This window comes from Mandrillus leucophaeus, unplaced genomic scaffold (assembly GCF_000951045.1).
Source record: "Mandrillus leucophaeus isolate KB7577 unplaced genomic scaffold, Mleu.le_1.0 Scaffold307, whole genome shotgun sequence".
In the NCBI taxonomy this organism is placed as follows: domain Eukaryota; kingdom Metazoa; phylum Chordata; class Mammalia; order Primates; family Cercopithecidae; genus Mandrillus; species Mandrillus leucophaeus.
This window is the reverse complement of record NW_012103221.1, coordinates 2,878,009-2,898,535: the sequence shown is the minus strand read 5'-3', so window position 1 is coordinate 2,898,535 and position 20,527 is coordinate 2,878,009. Positions and strand designations below refer to the sequence as shown.

The 20,527-nt window shown below is 40.6% G+C and overlaps 1 protein-coding gene and 1 pseudogene across 1 annotated transcript in view; both read right to left on the bottom strand.

Moving 5' to 3' along the window:
- Positions 1-20,156, bottom strand: part of USP34 (ubiquitin specific peptidase 34) — a 247,464-nt gene extending 227,308 nt beyond the window's left edge. The window contains 3 exon segments of the mRNA XM_011987324.1: positions 4,287-4,348; positions 4,351-4,707; positions 20,069-20,156. Coding sequence (XP_011842714.1) covers positions 4,287-4,348; positions 4,351-4,384 — 96 coding nt within the window. The 5' untranslated portion in view covers positions 4,385-4,707; positions 20,069-20,156.
- On the bottom strand, positions 10,069-10,572 carry LOC105544744 (annotated as a pseudogene).
- Positions 20,157-20,527: the final 371 nt, after the last annotated feature.

Here is a 20,527-nt window from a genome sequence, read left to right as displayed (position 1 = left end):
AAAAAAAAAAAAAAAAAAAAAAAAAAAAAAAAAAAAACTAGCTAGGCATAGAGACATGCACCTGTACTCCCAGCTACTTAGGATACTGAAGTTGAAGGATTACTTAAGCCCAGGAATTCAACGCTACAGTGAATCATAATTGTGCCAGTATACTCCTCCAGCCTGGGTGACAGAGGAAGACCCTGATTCAAAAATTTAAAAATAAGGCCAGGTGTGGTAGCTCATGCCTGTAATTCCAGCACTTTGGGGGGCCAAGGCTGGCGAGTCACAAGGTCAAGAGATCGAGACCATCCTGGCCAACATGGTGAAACCTCACCTCTACTAAAAGTACAAAAATTAGCTGGGCGTTGTGGTGCGCACCTGTAGTCCCAGCTACTTGGGAGGGTAAGGCAGGAGTATCGCTTGAACCCAGGAGGCAGAGGTTGCAGTGAGCTGAGATTGCGCCATTGCACTCTAGCCTGGCGACCGAGCAAGACTCCATCTCAAAAAAAAAAAATTAAAAAACAAACGCCTCAAGTATATAACCTGTCTGATTATACCATATGTATATTTAACATAAATGCAGTGGTTTCTCTCCTTTCTACTTTTTTAAAGATAGGGTCCCACTCTGTCATGTAGAGGCATGATCATAGCTCACCGCAGCCTTGAACTCCTGGCTCAAGTGATCCTTTTGCCTCAGCCTCCAAAGTAGCTGGGAATACAGGCATGTACCACTATGCCCAGTTAATTTTTTTTCTTTTCTTTTGTAGAGATGAGCTCTTGCTATGTTGCGCAGCCTAGACTTGAACTCCCGGCTTCAAGTGGTCCTCTTGCCTTGGCTTCCAAAAATGCTGGGATTACAGGTGTGAGCCACTGTACCTGGCCCTTTCTATCATTTTCATAATCTTTTTCCCTATACTTAGAAAAAACTTACAACACTAGGGCAATATCTCATTTCACAGAATTACACATAATTATTCAGGATAAAGAATGCAACTAGCATGGCAAGGCACCGTGGCTCAAGTCTGTAATCCCAGCACTTTGGAGGCCAAGGCGGGAGGATCATCTGAGGCCAAGAGTTCGAGACCAGCCTGGTCTCGATAAACCCTATGAACACAGATAAACTCCATCTCTTAAAGTAATAATAATAAAATAAAAATAAACTTAGCCAGACACTGTGGTGAGTGCCTAGTGTCCAAGTTACTCAGGAGGCTGAGGTGGATGGATCGTTTGAGCCCAGGAATTCAAGGTTACGGTGACCTGTGATCACACCACCGCACTCCAGCCTGGGAGACAGAGCAAGACCCTGTCTTTTAAGGGGGGAAAAAAAAACTAGGCCGTTCCCCCTTTTTATTCTGAATTAATATTACTTACGTCCAATTACCGAACCTTTCACAATATTATCAGCTTTGATGGGGACAATAGGAAAGAGAGGAAGGAAGAGACAGAAGGAGGGTCTCCAAATTTCCGTATTATTTAGAATACAGTAATTCGTTCAAAATGATTTAGAAGTAGTGCAGTAGAGTAAGACCCGGATTCTGGGACTCTTCTCAGCAATATGCCCGATCAAATCTTTTAGCCTCTGTAGGCCAGTTGCTTCTTCTATAAAATAAAAGTGTTGAGTAGGTTTCTAAAGACACAGCTATCAAAATACTAACACATGAGTTTTGAATCTTGTCCTTCTAAGAATTTTGATCAAGTTGTGCCTCTTTAAAAAATATTAACTAAAAATCAAAATCAAAGGCTTCAGAAAGGACAGCACAGCAGTAAAAAAAAGGACTGGATGGACTATTTCCTCAAAGAAAAGTGGGATAAAAACCTCTAGTAAGCTTTATTACATTTCATAATAATTTGCTTTAAAATAATTGTGTATATACACACAAATTTATACATATATATAATTTTATAACATGTATGCTACCAAGTGTTTGATCTAGGACCATCTGAAACAGTTGACCCAACTTACCACATTTAATTAAATCGTCATTAGGACAGAAACTAGAAATTTTAGAGCCCTTGTAACAGATTATTAACATAACAGAAACCTGGGAAACAACTATTACGAAAAGAAAATTTTAAAAGCACATATCTAATAAATTATAGAATTTGGTATAAGGAGGTTACTCTTTTACTATATCTATGGGTATTTTTTGTTAGAATTTTCCTCAAAGACCTCACAAAACCATTGCTTTCAACCAAGGAGTAACATAAAATACTCAAGAAGAGTAATAACAAAGCACTTTAAAACAAAGTACAGGAATGTAATTATGCCTACATTTAGAGATTACCATTTTTGAAAATAAGGAAGAACACTGATAAGCAAGTTTATTTTAGAAGCAGCAGATTCAGCATTGCTTATAGTTCTATATCATTAAGAAATTTAGTTGGAAAAAATCTCTGTGAATTTCACATATCTAAGTCCCTAACGAAAACTATTTTCAGCATCTTTCAATTACCAAGTTAAGATACTAAAGCACCATGTAGATGGTGTTTATGTAGATTAAATGTTTCAAGTTTGCCTGATGGGACTCTCTTTTGTTGAAAAAAGACTGAGATGACTTTTTCAGAATATTTAATATATTTTATATCATGTAAGAGATTAACAGTTTCTATACTGGATGATCACAGGCTAAGATTTTTAGAAGACAGAGCACAATCTGATTTTAAATACTCTTTTTTTCCCCCCACCTAGAGCAGGAGTGAATGAAAGTTTATCAAAAAGCTTTAGAGGCCAGGCGCAGTGACTCACACCTGTAATCCCAGCACTTTGGGAGGCCGAGGTGGGCGGATCAGGAGGCCAAGAGATCGAGACCATCCTGGCTAAAAGGGTGAAACCCCATCTCTACTAAAAAATACAAAGAAAAAAATTAGCCAGGCGTGGTGGCAGGCGCCTGTAGTCCCAGCTACTCCGGAGGCTGAGGCAGGAGAATGGTGTGAACCCGGGAGGTGGAGCTTGCAGTGAACCGAGATCGCGCCACTGCACTCCAGCCTGGGCTACAGAGCAAGACTATCTCAAAAACAAAAACAAACAAAAAAAAAACAACTTTTTAGAACAGTAAGGGAAGAAAGGAAAGAAACAAGGACCGAAACTACAACTTGGAAGAAGGCCAAGTGGGTGACTTGAGAAACCAAGTGTGCCTGATTTAAAATATTCTTACAAAGAATTCTAACAGGGAAAATATCTGCCCTCAGGCTATGTTTTCAAGCAAGTCTCCATTCGACCTGAAAATATCCCAGTAAAGGACTACTACTTTCCACAAGAAGAAAGAGAAGTATAAAGGTTACAGAACAAGTAAGCTAGAGAAAAGAGGCAGATTAAAACCAACAACAAAAAAATATAGTAGATTCTCTAATGGCCATAACTCTTCATTTCCCAGGATGCACAGGAAACAGAATGTATAAGATATAAAATGAAATTTTACACCTCTCCTCCCCCCAGAAATGGAGTCTACTTCATTACCCCTTTAAATCTGGGATGCCCTTGTGAACTGCTTCAAGTAACAGAAAGCAGCACAATAGAATATGGCAGAATTATACTGTGACATCTCAAAGTCTGCATCTTAACTTACAAAAGAAAATACTATTATTTGAAACTACTAATTACAGATAATTTGCTAAGCTTTTCTCTTGATGAAGGCAAATTCTGGTCTGTAGACTGTTTCTAAGAATGAAATTTAAAATTCCACGTGTTTCCTTTCCCTCAACTATTATGTATTTTTTTTTTTTTTTTTTGAGGCAGAGTCTTGCTATGTCGCCCAGGCTGGAGTGCAGTGGCTGGATCTCAGTTCACTGCAAGCTCCGCCTCTCGGCTTTACGCCATTCTCCTGCCTCAGCCTCCCGAGGAGCTGGGACTACAGGCACCTGCCACCTCGCCCGGCTAGTTTTTTGTATTTTTCAGTGGAGACGGGGTTTCACCAGGTTAGCCAGGATGGTCTCGATCTCGACCTCGCGATCCGCCCGTCTCGGCCTCCCAGAGTGCTGAGATTACAGGCTTGAGCCACCGCACCCGGCCAACTTTTATTAAGAGTCATAAAATAAGCATAGATCTATACCAGTAAAATGTTTAGATCACTACCAGTTTACTTTCTGAGTTCAATGTATACATCTTTCCTTGACAGGATGAACTATATTGAGCAAATTTACAGCACAAACTGCTAAAAAAAATGTTCTGGAGAAACATTAAATAATTCTGGTGACAATAATGATTTTCTGCCAGCAAAAACTGTCTTCGTACTTATCAGTGAGAAACAGACTGCCAAGTTAAGTCTTGGTATTACTTAAAATTCACAACAGCTATTTTTACATACCTCAATAGTAGGGTGAGTATTATGCTTGTAAGCGGTATATAAGGGAAACTGAATTTGAAAAATTTTTGCCACACATAGTAAGAGTTTTTCCTTCTCATCTGTACTCCATAAACTAAAAGGATCAGAACTCTTTGAAGATTCCTCCTCAGTCAGATTACAAATTCTTGTAGAGTTTGATTTTTTTTCTATTGATTTTTGTCTTTCTGAACTTCCTTCATTACACTCTCTATCTATATTCAGTGGTTCCTCTGCTTGATTACTCTCATCTTGCCACGTGGAATCTATGTTAATAGTAGTACAATGTTTACAAAGCTGGTCCCGGAGCACTTGAACTTGGGCAATCACTAAGTTAATAAGTGCACATACTACTTGATTAAAAATCTCCAAATGCTTATATTCCTTGAAGCAGCATAGACATTGCCTATAAGAGAAAAAAAAAATGAATAAATTAGTAGTAGAGCAGCAGTTATATTTTTTAATAAAAAATAATAAGTAAGGAAATACTAAGTTATTTCTAGACTTGCTTTTATTTTTTCCTTCCTGCTGTAGTACACCTTAATAACATAAAGATAGCATCGCAACAACAACTGGTATCTTAGTATAAAGTCATCATGTTAGGTTTACAGCTATTATCTTCAGTTTTATGTATGGATTTGTCTGTCCTTCTACACAAGGAACTATTTAAAAACAAGAATTGTGGCATTTTGTTTCTCCAGTATCAAGTACTCAATATATGTTGAGCAAGTTATTAGGAAACTGGCTATAACAAAATATCTTAATAAAGCCAGCTATTTATTATAAGGAATTTTGTTGTCAACTAATAAAACAGCCACATTTTTAAGTTAATGTCCTTGAAGGCTATTTGGGAGGGGTGCTCTGACACTATCTGGTAAATCAAAAGTGTTTAGGCACAAAACACACACACACTCTCTCTCCCCAGCTCCTGTAAAATATACATATATATAAAAAACAGGATCGGCCAGGCGCGGTGGCTCACGCCTGTAATCCCAGCACTTTGGAAGGTCCAGGCAGGTGGATCATTTGAGGTCAGGAGTTCGAAAACAGCCTGATCAACATGATGAAACCCTGTCTCTACTAAAAATACAAAAAAAATTAGCCGGGTATGGTTGTGGGCATCTGTAATCCCAGTTACTTGGGAGGCTTAGGTAGGAGAATCACTTGAACCCAGGAGGCGGAGGTTGTAGTGAGCCAAGATTACACCACTGCACTCCAGCCTGGGCAACAAGACCAAAACACAGTCTCAAAAAAAAAAGTATCACAAACAAATCCAGTTCTCCTTAGACATGTTCAGTTAGTAGCACTATGCCTGGCATATGTAGATAATTAAAAGGATCTCAGCCAGGTGGGGTGGCTCACACCTGTAATCCCAACACTCTGGGAGACCAAGGTGGGAGAATCACTTAAGTCCAGGAGCTCAAGACAAGCCAGGGCAACATAATGAGGCCTATCTCTTCAAAAAATAAAAATAAAAGAATTAGCTAGGCATCGTGGCTTGTGCCTGCAGTCCCAGCTATTCGAGACGCTTGAGCCCAGGCGGCTGAGACAGCAGTGAGCCCTGATCATGCCTGAGTGACAGAGTGAAATCATGTATCAAAAAAAGGCAGGGAATGGTCTGGTGAATCAATAGGTAATTTATACACACACAAGTACCTGGTTCTAATACTTGTATCCAATGACAGATGACAGCTAAGCAACTATAATCTATAATCTGCACCTAGTAATAGCATCAAAACATCTATATTGTAGTCTGAATAGATCACCAATGCCCTGTATGATCATGTGGAAATAATTTTATTTCTCCAAGCGTGAATTTGAAGTACAGCCACAAATTACTTGATACTCTTCTGTGTAGATGGAACTCACTTCTAGTGAATAGAATGTGGTAGAAGTGACAATGTGTGACATGGGAGACTAGGTCATAAAAGACACTCTCACTTCTGCCTTGCTCTCTTTTGGATCACTTACTCTAGGGAAAGCCACCTATCATGGAAAAACACTCAAGCAGCCCTTTAGGAATTCACAAGAGGAAGTACCAAGACCTCCCCATTAACAACCAGCACTGAGGCCGGGTGAGGTGGTTCACGCCTATAATCCCAGCACTTTGGGAGGCCGAGGTGGGTGGAACACCTGAAGTCAGGAGTTCGAGATCAGCCTGGCCAACATGGTGAAACCCCATCTCTACTAAAAATATAAAAATTAGCCAGGCGTGGTGGTGGGCACCTGTAATCCCAGCTACTCGGGATGCTGAGGCAGGAGATCGTGCCACTGCACTCCAGTCTGGGTGACAAAGCAAGATTCTGTCTCAAAAAATAAAAAAAAAAAAAACCCAGCACTAACCTGATCACTAACTAAAGCAAGCCAACTTGGAAGTATATCCTCCAGCCCCGCATGAGCCTTTACGTGACTATCACCGGGCCAACATCCTGACTAAAACATTATGAGAAACTCAACCCAGAACCGAACAGCTAAAGGAGTCCCAAATTCCTGTCCCATTGAAACTTTGAGGATAATAAATGTTTACTGCTGTTTTAAGATACAGTATACTTTTGGAGCATTTCTGTCACACAGAAATATATAATTACATAAATATATATAAATAATGCATCACATCTTTTTTATCTGTGGCAAAATGGAAGGGTTTTTATTTTTACCTCTAAGACCTCTCCAGCTTTACAATTCTATAATATCACAACTCCCACAAGAAGAAAAATAAACACATTTCTCCTCCAATTCTTCTGATTAACAGCTTCTTCCTCCGATGTTTAGGAAAAATCAGGTTTAAAGTAAGAGGTCAGGCTGGGTGTGGTGGCTCACGCCTGTAATCCCAGCACTTTGGGAGGCTGAGGCAGACAGATCACTTAAGGTCAGGAGTTTGAGACCAGCCTGGCCAACATGGTGAAATCTCATCTCTACTAAAAATAAAAAATTAGATGGGCGTGGTAGTCTACCTGTAATCCTAGATACTAAGGAGGCTGAGGCAGGAAAGTCACTTGAACTTGGGAGGCGGAGGTTGCAGCGAGCCGAGATAGCACCCCTGCACTCCAGCCCGGGCGACAGAGTGAGACTCTCTCTCTCAAAACACATACAAAACCAAAGTGAGAGGTCATATAAACTTGAGTGTCAGGCAGGTGCACTGTCTCAGCCTGTAATCCCAGCACTTTGGGAAGCCAAAGTGGGCATATCACTAGAGGCCAGGAGTTCGAGACCAGCCTGGCCAATATAGCAAAACCTCGTCTCTACTAAAAATACGAAAATTAGCTGGGCGTGGTGACAAACACCTGTAATCCCACCTACTCAGGAGGCTGAGGCACAAGAATTGTCTGAACCTGGGAGGCGGAAGTTGCAGTGAGCCAACATTGCACCACTGTACTCCAGCCTGGGTGATAGAGGCAGACTGTCTCAAAAAACATAAAAAACTTAGAAAAATCAGGTTCAAAGAGGTCAGGCCAGGTGTGGTGGCTCACGCCTGTAAGCACTTTGGGAGGTTGAGGCAGGCAGATCATTTACTAAAAATGGAATCTGAAATCCCAGAAAACGATCTTGAAGTCAGATTTGGATGGAGAAAGCCAAAGATTCAGCCAAATTTACTTTTAAAATAAGTGTTAGGGCCAGGTGCAGTGGCTCTTGTCTGTAATGCCAGCACTTTGGGAGGCCAAGGCAGGTGGATCACTTGAGGTCAGGAGTTTGAGACCAGCCTGGCCAACATGGTGAAACCCCATCTCTACTAAAAATACAAAATCTGCTGGGCATGGTGGCGCATGCCTGTAATCCCAGCTACTCGGGAGGCTGAGGCAGGAGAATCGCTTGAACCTGGGAGGCGGAGGTTGCAGCGAGCCGAGATAGCACCCCTGCACTCCAGCCCGGGCGACAGAGTGAGACTCTCTCTCTCAAAACACATACAAAACCAAAGTGAGAGGTCATATAAACTTGAGTGTCAGGCAGGTGCACTGTCTCAGCCTGTAATCCCAGCACTTTGGGAGGCCGAGGCAGGTGGATCACTTGAGGTCAGGAGTTTGAGACCAGCCTGGCCAACATGGTGAAACCCCATCTCTACTAAAACTAACAAAACAAAACAAAACAAAAATAAAAATAAAAATAAAAATAAAATAAAATAAAAATGTTAGACAATGAGCATTAAACTGCTTGGTAATGGACCTAAAACTGATGATCTTCAAAGACAAAAATTACGTCAACAAAGTAACAAAAGAAACTGGGTCTGGGTCCTTCTAGACCCAAAATAAACAAGTTCAAAAGGAGTTGTGAGTCTCATGAGGGAACACACACGTACACAAATGTATGTATTTTTTAAATAACTGTATATTACATAATATTTTTCATTCTATTACACTCAATTCTGAGAAGTCTAGGCATGTGAATTCTCAATACAGCATTTCCCTCTGTATATCAATGGTTTCCAACCTTTTTGGCACCAGGGACCCGTTTTGTGAAAGATAATTTCTCCCAGTACCCAGAGGACTTTGGGATGATTCAAGCACATTACATTTATTGTGCATGTTACAGTATCACACTGTAATATATAATGAAATAATTATACAACTCACCATAATGTAGCATTAGTGGGAGCCCTGAGCTTGTTTTCCTACAACTAGATGGTACCATCTGGGGGTGATAGGAGACAGCGATAGATCATCAAGCATTATATTCTCATGAGGAGTGTGCAACCTAGATCCCTCACATGCACAGTTCACAACAGGATTCACGCTCCTGTGAGAATCTGATGCTGCCACTGATCTGACAGGAGGTGGAGTTCAGGTGGTAATGTGAGCAATGGAGAATGGCTGTAAATACAGATGAAGCTTCACTCACTCATCTGCCCTTCACCTCCTGCTGTGTGGCCCGGTTCCTAATTGGGTACCAGTGTGTGGCCCAGGGGCTGGGGACCCTTGCTGTACATTGTATCCAAAATGCAAGGCAGAAAGGTGTTTTAAATAAAAACATCACTTTCAGTCAAAACCAGCTTGAATTTTTTTTAGCTACAAGCTTCACGAAAACCAGCTTGATTTTACACATAAACTTACTTGTTCTCTATTCCAAATCCTACTACAAATATACTAAAGAACACTCTACAAAAACAGAAATAATGAAACAGAAGATGACAGCTATCAACACACTTTGAGTGACAGAAAAGGGAAAAATAGTAAGTAATTCAGAGTGAAAGAAATAAAGTTCTTTTTTTTGGGGGGGGGTGTTTTCATGGGTTTTTGTTTTGTTTATTTCAAATACTGAAAAAGTCCTTTGGGCTCTGTGGGGTTCCCCATGCTTATGGCTCCTTTCTCCTACACTCACCGCTCCCCACAGCAAATCTATTTCAAGGGCAGTACTTTTTAAAATGATTAACGTTGAGTTCTCAACTAGCTCTGCAGAACCAGAGGAGCTGTTTGCGTCTGTCTGTACAGATGGAGTTTCTTTCATCTGACACCAGGTCTCCAACCACACTGAAACAAGACATTTATCTACAGAGCTCAACTAGAACTCCTCTTCATTAGTCCACTCCACTTCCTTCCCCTCACACCTACCCCACACCAGCCACGTGGTTAAGAAGGATAGTCAGGAATGTTTTTTTTTACTAACTCCAAGCCCTAATTCATATTCCTCCGTATCTCCCACCCCCACCCCCAGAATTTCATTGAGATTTCTCCCAATTGTTATTTGGAAAAAAGGTAAAACAAAAAAAGGTTCAAGGTCTTGGTGCTCAGCCCAAGGGGCTCCACGTGCCAGGGACACCAATGTGCAAGGGCTGCTACCTCTCCAGCCCGCACCCGAGCCACCTCCTGACCCCTGGCTGCAAAAGCAAGAAGGGGCAGGAGCCAGCACAGGACCTAGGTGTGGGGCAGGGGGGAGGGGGGCAGCGTCTCAGGATCTCGCGGAGCCCCAGGCAGCATCGTTCAACTTGGCCACCCGCAAGCTTGCTGGTGACGAGCGAGGACTTTCTCTGGGGCAGATCCTGTGGGGTGGGGATGTGGTCACCAGTCACCAGGTTCTTATCTGGTCCTGTACGGGGCAGCTGCTTATTCTTCATCTCGGCTTTGGCCATGTTGTAGCCTCCTGAGTCAAATTACTTTTGCCCTTTCTGGAGTCTCTTCATGAGGAAGTCGGAGCCTCCAGGCTTTTGTCCTAGGCTTAGGTATTTGGCCTTTAGCTTTGCCTCTTCAGCTCTCTCAGGGAGAATACCTTCTTTCTCCTGTGTGTCCCGCTTCTCCTTGCCGATCTCCTCCACAGGGTTCTCTTCTTCTTTCTGGGACATGGCGGGACCGGGACTGGAGTGTAGGGGGCCCGGGAAGGCAACTAGAGAAGGGAAGGGGGAGGGGAAACGGGGACAACCTGCACTGCTGCTTCGGCTCCTGCCACTCGAAAGGAATAAACTTCTAACTAGCTATGAAAGAGATTTACAAAGAAAAGAAAAATCAGCCCCACAGGTCAAGGCTGCAGTGAGCTAGACTATGCCACTGCACTCCAGCCCAGTGACAGATCGAGACGCTGTCTGGAAAAAAAAAAGAAAAGAAAGGGAAAAAAACTGAAAGCAAGATAAGTGAAATATATGACTTAAATGGTAAACCTCCTCAAGTACCTTTCCTATCTGGTACCCCAACCACCAGACTAACATGTCGCAAAGCCAAAGACTGAAAGATACTTCTTTTAAATGTCTTTTTGTAGCTCTTTCCAAGTTTATTTCTTTCAGAGTTACTGTTCGTCCCTTTTCTGTCATCCAAACTACGCTGATAGTTGTCATCTTTCGTCCCATGCTTTCTGTCCTAGAGTGTTCTTAGTGTATTCGTGGTGGGGTTTGGAATAGAAAAAGCTCATTTAGCCCCAACAAGAAAGCCTACTCACCATTTAACCATCATACAGTGGTGGCCAACATCTGAGATGCCCTGACCACAGAGACCTTCAAATTCACTGTTTAGTACTCCTCTCATAACCAAGAAAGAATAACAATAATAAGATTTGCAAGAAAAATTTTATCTGCCTTTGGATCACCAAAGGCAGATAAAAACAAACAGTAAGGGTGACGCGGTGGCTCATGCCTGTAATCTCAACACTTTGGGAGACGAGGCGGGCAGATCACCTGAGGTCAGAAGTTTGAGACCAGCCTGACCAACATGGAGAAACCCTGTCTCTACTAAAAATACAAAATCTGCTGGGCATGGTGGTACATGCCTGTAATCCCAGCTACTCGGGAGGCTGAGGCAGGAGAACCACCTGAACCCAGGAGGCAGAGGTTGCAGTGAGCCAAGATCACGCTATTGCACTCCAGCCTGGGCAACAAGAGTGAAACTGTCTCAAAAAAAAGAAAAAAGAAAGAAAAGAAAAAAGAAAGGAAAAGAAATTTAGAGGAAATAGATAAAACACAAAAAGAAAAAAAAAGACTTTAGCTGTAATTTATATCCTGAGAGATATAAGATGTTAGATTACTGAAATAAGAATGAAATGTTATGAAAATATAAATTCAGATTACAAAACAGAGCATTTTTTTGGTCAGTGAGCCAAAATAATAACAAAATTCAGAGCACTGTAATGTACACAAATACATGTCATATACCTTTTTGCATATACATCATTTACAATTTAAAAACCAATTAAAATTACAGCAATTTGTAAAATTCAACAAAAGGTCCGCAAAAGGAAAAAATGAAATCTCCCACAAAATAGAAAAAAAATGTGAATAATGGAGAGAAAAGACTTAGTGCAGTGGCTCACACCTGTAATCCCAGCACTTTAGGAGGCTAAGGTGGGATGACTGCTTGAACCCAGGAGTTCAAGACCAACCTGGGCAACATCACGAGACCTCCTCTCTACAATAAAAAAATATATTAGCTGAGTATAATGGCATATGCCTGTGGTCCCAGCTACTTGGGAGGCTAAGGTGGGAAAATCACTTGAGCCCAGGAAGTTGAGGCCACAGTGAGCCATAATCACGCCACTGCACTCCAACCTTAGCAACACAGCAATCCCATCTCAAAAAAAAAAGGGTGAATATGAAAAGGAAGTAATCAAGAAGGGTACAATATCTCACTAATATAGTTCCAAGAAGTGAGAGCAATAAATACAGAATTAAGGAAATTATGAAATAAAATTTTCACAACCAAAAGGCCCACCAAAACAGACAGAACATTGCTGAAGCTGAGGAGGGATACAGATCCTAAAAGCTTTCAGGGAGGGTGATAAAGAGTATCAAGGAGGCCGGGCGTGGTGGCTCATGCCTGTAAACCCAGCACTTTGGGAGGCTGAGGCAGACGGATCACGAGGTCAGGAGATAGAGACCATCCATGGTGAAACCCCGACTCTACTAAAAATACAAAAATTAGCTGGGTGTGGTGGTACGTGCCTGTAGTTCAAGATACTCAGGAGGCTGAGGCAGGAGAATTGCTTGAACCTGGAAGGCGGAAGTTGCAGTGAGCCAAGATCACGCCATTGCACTCCAGCCTGGCAACAGAGCGAGCCTCTATCTCAAAAAAATTTAAAAAGTAAAAAATAAAAAAAATAAAAGAGGCCAAGTGCAGTGGCTCACGCCTGTAATCCTAGCACTTTGGGAGGCCAAGGTGGGTGGACTGCCTGAGCTCAAGAGTTCGAGACCAGCCCAGACAACATGGTGAAACCCCGTCTCTACTAAAATACAAAAGAAATTAGCCAGGCGTGGCAGCGTGTGCCTGTAGTCCCAGCTATTCGGGAGGCTAAGGCAGGAGAACTGCTTGGACCCAGGAGGCGGAGGCTGCAGTGAGCCAAGATCACGTCACTGCACTCCAGCACTCCAGCCTGGGCTACAGAGTGAGACTCCGTCTCTACAAAAATAAATAAATAATTTTAAAAAACAAAAGAGTATCAAGGAAAAACACAGAAATAAAAAGGGCTACTGCTTCTCCAAAGCAATAATGGAACTTAGAATACAATGGATCAGTACTACCGAAATTCTGCAAGCAATTTTCCACCTATAATTCTGTATCCAATAAGACCTATCAGTAAGTATAAGGGTAGGAGAGACATTTCAGGTCTGGAAGGTCTAATAAACATTTGTCTCCCCATGTATCCTCTGTCAGAAAAGATGTCCTCCACAACACGGAAGTAAACTAAAAAGATGACAAAATGGAATCCAGGAAACTTGGAGATCCAAGAAAGGAGATGTTACCAGAGGAGGGTACCCAGGTTCTTGGCGCTTTGAGCAAAGAATAGGACAAAAGCACAAACAAAGTGAGCAAAGAATAAAGCAACAAAAGCAGAGATTTACTGAAAATGACAGTATACTCCACAGGGTGGGAACAGTCAGAGCAAGGGAGTCAAGGACCCAGTTACAGAATTTTCTGGGGTTTAAATACCCTCTAGAGGTTTCCTATTGGTTACTTGGTGTACACCCTACCTAAATGAAGCAGTGGCCCATGATCAGTCTGAAGTTACAAAGCTACATTCTATGCCAAAGACCAGTCAGAGGCTGAAGTTACAAAGCTATACTCCTATGCAGATGAAGACTTGGCCTGCCACCAGCGTAATTAGTTGCAGGAGGGGACCAATCAATGGTAATTTCAATTTTTCACCTGCCACACAGAAAAGTGTGGGGAGGTTGCAAAGCGGGTAGCCTCTGGTCCTTTTGCTACTCACGCATGGAATCTTAGGGTTTTCCTTTTCATTTAATTCTAGGAAGTCAGCGTGAATTGGCCTCAGATTCCCTGCCTCCAGACACTAAAGTTCTCCTGCCTCGGAGACAAGCAAAATGAATTATAAGGATGAGATGTGAAGGGAAGGTAGTTTAGTAATTCTAGAAAGTAATCAATACTCTAGGGCTATGACCAGGGGTTGGGGGATAATAGATCACCTAATGATGCACAGTTTACGAGCGTTTGAGAAGAATAAAGTGATCCACACACAGAAAATTAACTGAATGAAAAAAGTAAACCAAGAAAGAGAGAACATGCAAGATATAAAATGAACTAGGGAACTTTTTTGGCTCATTGCTGAGCAACATTTTTATTTTTAGAACTACTCTAAGAACAGATGTAACTATACTGAGAGAATTGGAGAGGGTAAAAGAATGAAATCCTTATATATCATAAATGGAAGTTAATAGGTTACACCTAAAATTGATGTAGCAAAAGCAATATAAGAAGAGTATTTCAGAATACTGTATAGAGGTTAATATCAAAACCAGCCTGGTGTGGTGGCTCACGCCTGTAATCCCAGCACTTTGGGAGGCCAAGGCGGCCAGATCCCGAGGTCAGGAGATCAAGACCGTCCTGGCTAACACGGTGAAACCCTGTCTCTACTAAAAATACAAAAAATTAAGTGGGCATGGTGGCAGGCGCCTGTAGTCCCAGCTACTTAGGAGGCTGAGGCAGGAGAATGGTGTGAACCCGGGAGGCGGAGCTTGCAGTGAGCTGAGATCATGCCACTGCACTCCAACCTGGGGGACAGAGTGAGATTGTCTCAAAAAAAAAAAAAAAAATCAACATCTGAAAAAGGTGAAGACAGAAAGGAGGGTGAGGAGACAGGGGACACAGGGACTTTTTTATTATAGGCATTTCCCTGCCAACTAATTTTTTTTTTTTTTTAACTCTGTATTACTTATGTTGGTACACCAATATCATACATATCCTTCCACCATCTGAGCTTATCTTATTTTCTTCTCAGTCTCATTCCTGCCTGCTAAAAGTATCTAAGTAGAATTATATGCTGCCCACCTAAATAAAATGCACTTATGTTTTTGAAATGCAATGATAAAAATTTCTAAATGCCTCATATAAAATATGTAGCTTTAATTTTAAAATTAATACTAAGTCAACATTCATGAGGAATCTACATGTCAAAATAAAATTCTTTGCAGGTTAGGTTTTAGAATTCCATCTAGCAACAAATATTCCAATGGGTCTAATATCATTTCCCTAGCCTAGTTCTGCTGAAAGCATGAAAGGATTCTGCTGAAAGCATGAAAGGACTATTACTCTACAGTATTCAACCTCACCAAAAACTGTTTTATGTATCAGCTAATTTATGAAAAGCACTACTTTAAACAGTGGTCAGTATCAAGAGTCCATTGGTCAAACAAATTTCTTGATGCCAAAATAAAAGGCAGAGCCTTAAAGAGTGAACCACATATGCGTACGCTGGCCAGGCGTGGTGGCTCATGCCTGTAATCCCAGCACTTTGGGAGGCCGAGAGCTTGCAGTGAGCCGAGATCACACCACTGTACTCCAGCCTGGGCAACAGTGAGACTCTGTCTCAAAAAAAAAAAAAACAGAAAGAGTGAACCACATACATTTAACCTATTTAAAAGCAATGGCTTCTAAAACTATTCTAAAAAATAAAATTTATTAAAACAATGAAAACATAAAAGTAAAAGCTTCAAAGACTAAGCACAAATGACAAGTATAAAATGTACTACTTTTAGCCTGGAAACCTGACAGAGAACTTCACCCTGGCTGGCATCCAGAGTTCTTATACAGAAGAAATTCCTGAAATAAAGTTAAAGAGTTGATAGGTAGGAGATAATAAAGAGCTTTAAATACCTGCTAAGGAGTATGGAATTTCCAAGATATATAAACCTAACTCCATTTTGTAGTAAGCTTAAAACAAGCAAAAAAAAAAACAACACTTACAACATGAGGAATTATCCTCTGTGGTAGCGGAGCTTCTGTCATACATGATATTCCTTTGCAGATGTGTATATGCCCTTTCCCTAATTTAGTCTTCAATTTATTCTCCTATTCCTTTCTCTTCCCATTTTCTGAGTCAGTTTTCCTCCTATTCCATTCCCAATCATTAAATTAACAAAATGATGATAATCTGGTAAACAAACATGTGTTATTAACCTCCCTAATCTTTTTTTTTTTTTGGGGGGGGGGACAGCAAGTAGAATGTATTGGTGAGTATTAAGAGGCCGCAGCACAGTGGAAGCCCTCATGAGTGCAGGGCCAGCCACTTGTCCAGAGGGCCATGACTTGGGATGTACTTGAACCCACAGCCATCTAGGATGAGCGGCTTCTCAGCCACCATGTCTTCAAATTCATCGGCATTGAACTTGGTGAAGCCCCACTTCTTTGAGATGTGGATTTTCCAGCTGGGGAACCTGAACTTGGCCCTGCGCAGGGCCTCAATCACATGCTCCTTGTTCTGCAGCTTAGTGCAGGTGGACATAACTTGGCCAGCGTGAACCCTGGACACAGTGCCCTGGGGCTTTCCAAAGGCACCTCGCATGCCTGTTTGGAGCCTACATTGGGATACCGCCAAGGTCAGAAACATGAACATACATCTGAAAGGCCTGTCTCCAAGGTCCCTTAGAGCAACCCATACAACAAACAGGCTGCATACACTACCAAGGAAGCTGCTGTTTGCAGCGACTGCACACTGGGGCCTCCATAAGGAAGGGAACTCAGTTGGCTTAATTGGCTGCAGGACCTCCGTCATGTTATAGCCAAAGTAGAGACAGCTATATGACTGTTAAACAGCACTTAAAAATGATGACACAGATAACCCTTGATCACAGAGACTGACCTTGGTTAACTGTACCTGAAATATCAGACCATAAAGTATACATATAGTAAAACCACATTTTTGTAAAATTTAAAACTGTACTGTTCGCAATCTCTCACACCATGGATATACACAAAAAGTTACAAGTTGTTACTCTGAATCGTGGCATGTTTTTGTATTTAACTTCGATTCTCTAGTTTATCAAAGTTTCTTTTCTTTCCCTACAATGACTGTATCATTTAAATAAGAGAAAAAATAGTAAAATACTAAATTCTTTTTTGCGACACAGTCTTGCTCTATCCCCCAGGCTGGAGTACAGTGGCGTGATCTCAGCTCACTGCAACCTCTGCCTCCCAAGTTCAAATGATTCTCCTGCCTCAGGCTCCCGAGTAGCTGGGGTTACACATGAGCACCACCACACCTGGCTAATTTTTGTATTTTCAGTAGAGACGGGGTTTCATCATGTTGACCAGGCTGGTCTTGAACTCCTGAACTCAAGTGATCCACCTCCCTGGGCCTCCCGAAGTGCTGGGATTACAGGCATGAGCCATTACCCTGGGCCAAAAATCTTTATAATGCTTGTAAATGCTTGTAAATATTAAATTATTGTTAACATACTTTTTTTTTTTTTTTTTGAGATGGAGTCTCACTCTACTGCCCAGGCTGGAATGCAGTGGCACAAATCTCGGCTCACTGCAACCTCCGTCTCTGGGTTCAAATGATTCTGACGCCTCAGCCTCCCGAGTAGCTGGGATTACTGGTACACACCACCACCCCTGGCTAATTTTGTATTTTTATTAGAGATGGGGTTTCACCATGTTGGTCAGGCTGGTCTTGAACTCCTGACCTCAGGTGATCCACTCATGTTGGCCTCTCAAAGTGCTGGGATTACACACAGAAGCAACCACACCTGGCCTACCATACTATTTTTGAAGTGAACATTCTCCATTATCTATATTGTAGTTAATACACTACAAAAACAATTTATGACCACTGATAATCTTATGAAAGCTTTTTTTCTTCAGGAAACTTATAAATAACATGTTGTATGAAATATCATGGGTTTATCAGCACACTAAGGTTCACTTATGGACTCACCTGGTCCACGGCCCCCAAGTTAATAATGCCTTTTGGAGATTATACATGCTTTATTGGTACCTGTTTATCCCCTAATGAGAACCACAATCTTAATCTAGGCAACAATATTTTCTGAAGCTCAAGAAAATAATTTAGGGGAGGAAGAGAGGGAGATGAGAATAGACAAAAATTTTCACTACAAAGCACTGTGATCTAACTAATTTATTTTTACCTGTTCTCCCTTCTATCAGCACGAACAATTAAGAGTATAACATTCCACTTTTGTTACTACGAGCTAACAACTGTTCATACTTATTGACAGGTGAACAAAATTACAAATTATTCAATGTTCTCCAGCTTAGCTTTACATCTTTTAATTTGTATTTCATTTTCCAGAACAAATTTTAACAAATTTAATTAAAATAGGTGTTTATTAAGTCCTTTTAGCAAATACAGAGCTAAGCACTTTGTTTCCTTACGATGTCATTAAGACAGTAGTAGCTTTATTATTATTATTCTATTTCCACCAATGAGGAAGTGAGAGTTTATACAACTTAACTAATTTGTCATAATCACTCGTTCACAGGTGATGAAGCAGGACTAGAATCCTTGTCTATCTAGAGCCAAGGCCACTTTTTTTTTTTTTTTTTTTTTTTTTTTAAAACAGAGATGGGGTCTCGCCCTGTAGCCCAGGCAGGTCTCGAACTCCTAGGCTCAAGTGATCCTCCGCCTCACAGCCTCTCAAAGAGAGAGGCATGGGCCGCCACAACCTGCCAGGCCACACTTTTCTTAATCACTACATTCTAGGGCAACACGAGATAAACCACAGGCTCTCTATGGTTTGGAGGCAAACACTTTGATATTCTAATAAGATCTAAGAATTACTGCCTAAAACTGCACATATGAAAACCTCCTTTATAATTTCATTGCCATCCACAGACTCTTGGTTAAAATTTCATAATACAGGGATTAAAAATAAGCTAGAATACAAGTCTATTAGGAATGAGAAAATATAACTCCCACCCCATCTCCACCAATAACTAGTGATGAGATTTTAGGAAAATGATTTTGTTTCTCTGGATTTCATTTTATTCAGTGGCAAACTTATAGATCCTGAAATCAGAAGTGTAGATTTTTTTTCCTAGTATAACATGTTGCCACCCTAGCAGTAGTTACAATAATTAAAACTCAAGATTATGACTCAGATGCAACATTTCTCAGCAAATCACTGTGGACTATTAAAGTTCACCTTCAATCATAAACATATTAGTATTATGTAATATTCATCCATTCCATCCATAATGCAACAGTAACCACTGCTAAATTTACTGAAATTCAGTGAGACTGAAAAAGAAATGCCAATAATGATGGTACAGAATGTTTATATAAAATCCACAAACTCTTTTCCAACAAGGGTATCTGCCAACTTTACTGAAAGAAGCAAAAAGGATATTACCGTAGAGCAAATGTTATTTGAAGCTAAACTATTCAGCTAAACTCTATGTTCAGCTAGACTGTATACCTCAGACCATTCATTTATGTATCACTGCATTTAACATGTTCACTGGCACACAATGCTTCAAACATTCTTATCCATTAAAATGTTTTAGAAGGACTAAGTTTAAACTAGGTAGGCACAGAAGTTAAAATAATGTTTATTTTCATTTGTTTATTGAAGGGAAAAAATTACTAGCAAAGACTAGTTAAAATCACACTGAGGAACAGGAATCCTTGTTATAAACTTCTATTATATTAACATTTGTTTTCCTAAAATTTTATTTCCTATAGTCTCAATAAATGTATTATTTAGAAACTGGTCTGATATACATAATTACAGAAAAGAAACAGATAGCAAGTGGCTTAAAAGTATCCCCTATCACAATGACTTTTCTAAGGATTAAGACTGTTACAAGCCTTTAGCTACACCATAAAAATTATTTAATCTCTCAAAACAGTTATTTTTCAGAATTTCTGTCACTCTCATATCCCTAAATAAGGAGGGGTCAAAGAAAGAAACTGTTATTTATGCCCATGTTTTAAAAACAGAATCATGATCGACCTCATGAGTAAAGATTTAATAAATACTGACAAACTGTCATTTAGTAACTAATGGTATCTAACCCAACATCCTAAAATGTGACAATAAAAATGGCAACTTATAACACAACTCACAAAAATTAGTCTTCAAAATACCTAAAGATGCATACCTCTGTGTCCAGGAATTGATATAAGTAAATATTTTGAGAGTATGTTCCTTTCTGAGCTGCAGTCCATCACCACCTTCTACATCTGATACTGAAATAAAAAAGAAATTTTAAAATTATGAATAATGCTAAACCAGTATTAAAGCCAATAGTTCAAAATAAAGTCAAGAGTTACAAATGTAAACATTTCAGATAATCATTCTTTTGCTTCCAAAGAAAATAAGTCTACTTTTAATTAATAACTCATCTGAGCTTAAGAACAGATTTTTGACAGATGTAAGGGGTGAGGGGGGCGGTGAGACTTCGCCACTTATTCTGGGATTATCTCTCATCTCCAAAACCACCCTTCTGTTGTGATGCTGAGGCTGGGACCATGCAAGTTACATTTTTCATTTCCAGCTGTCTTCCTGTTAAGATCTTGTTCCTCCAGTGCCTATAGGGTACTAGAAGAAGGCAGGAGGA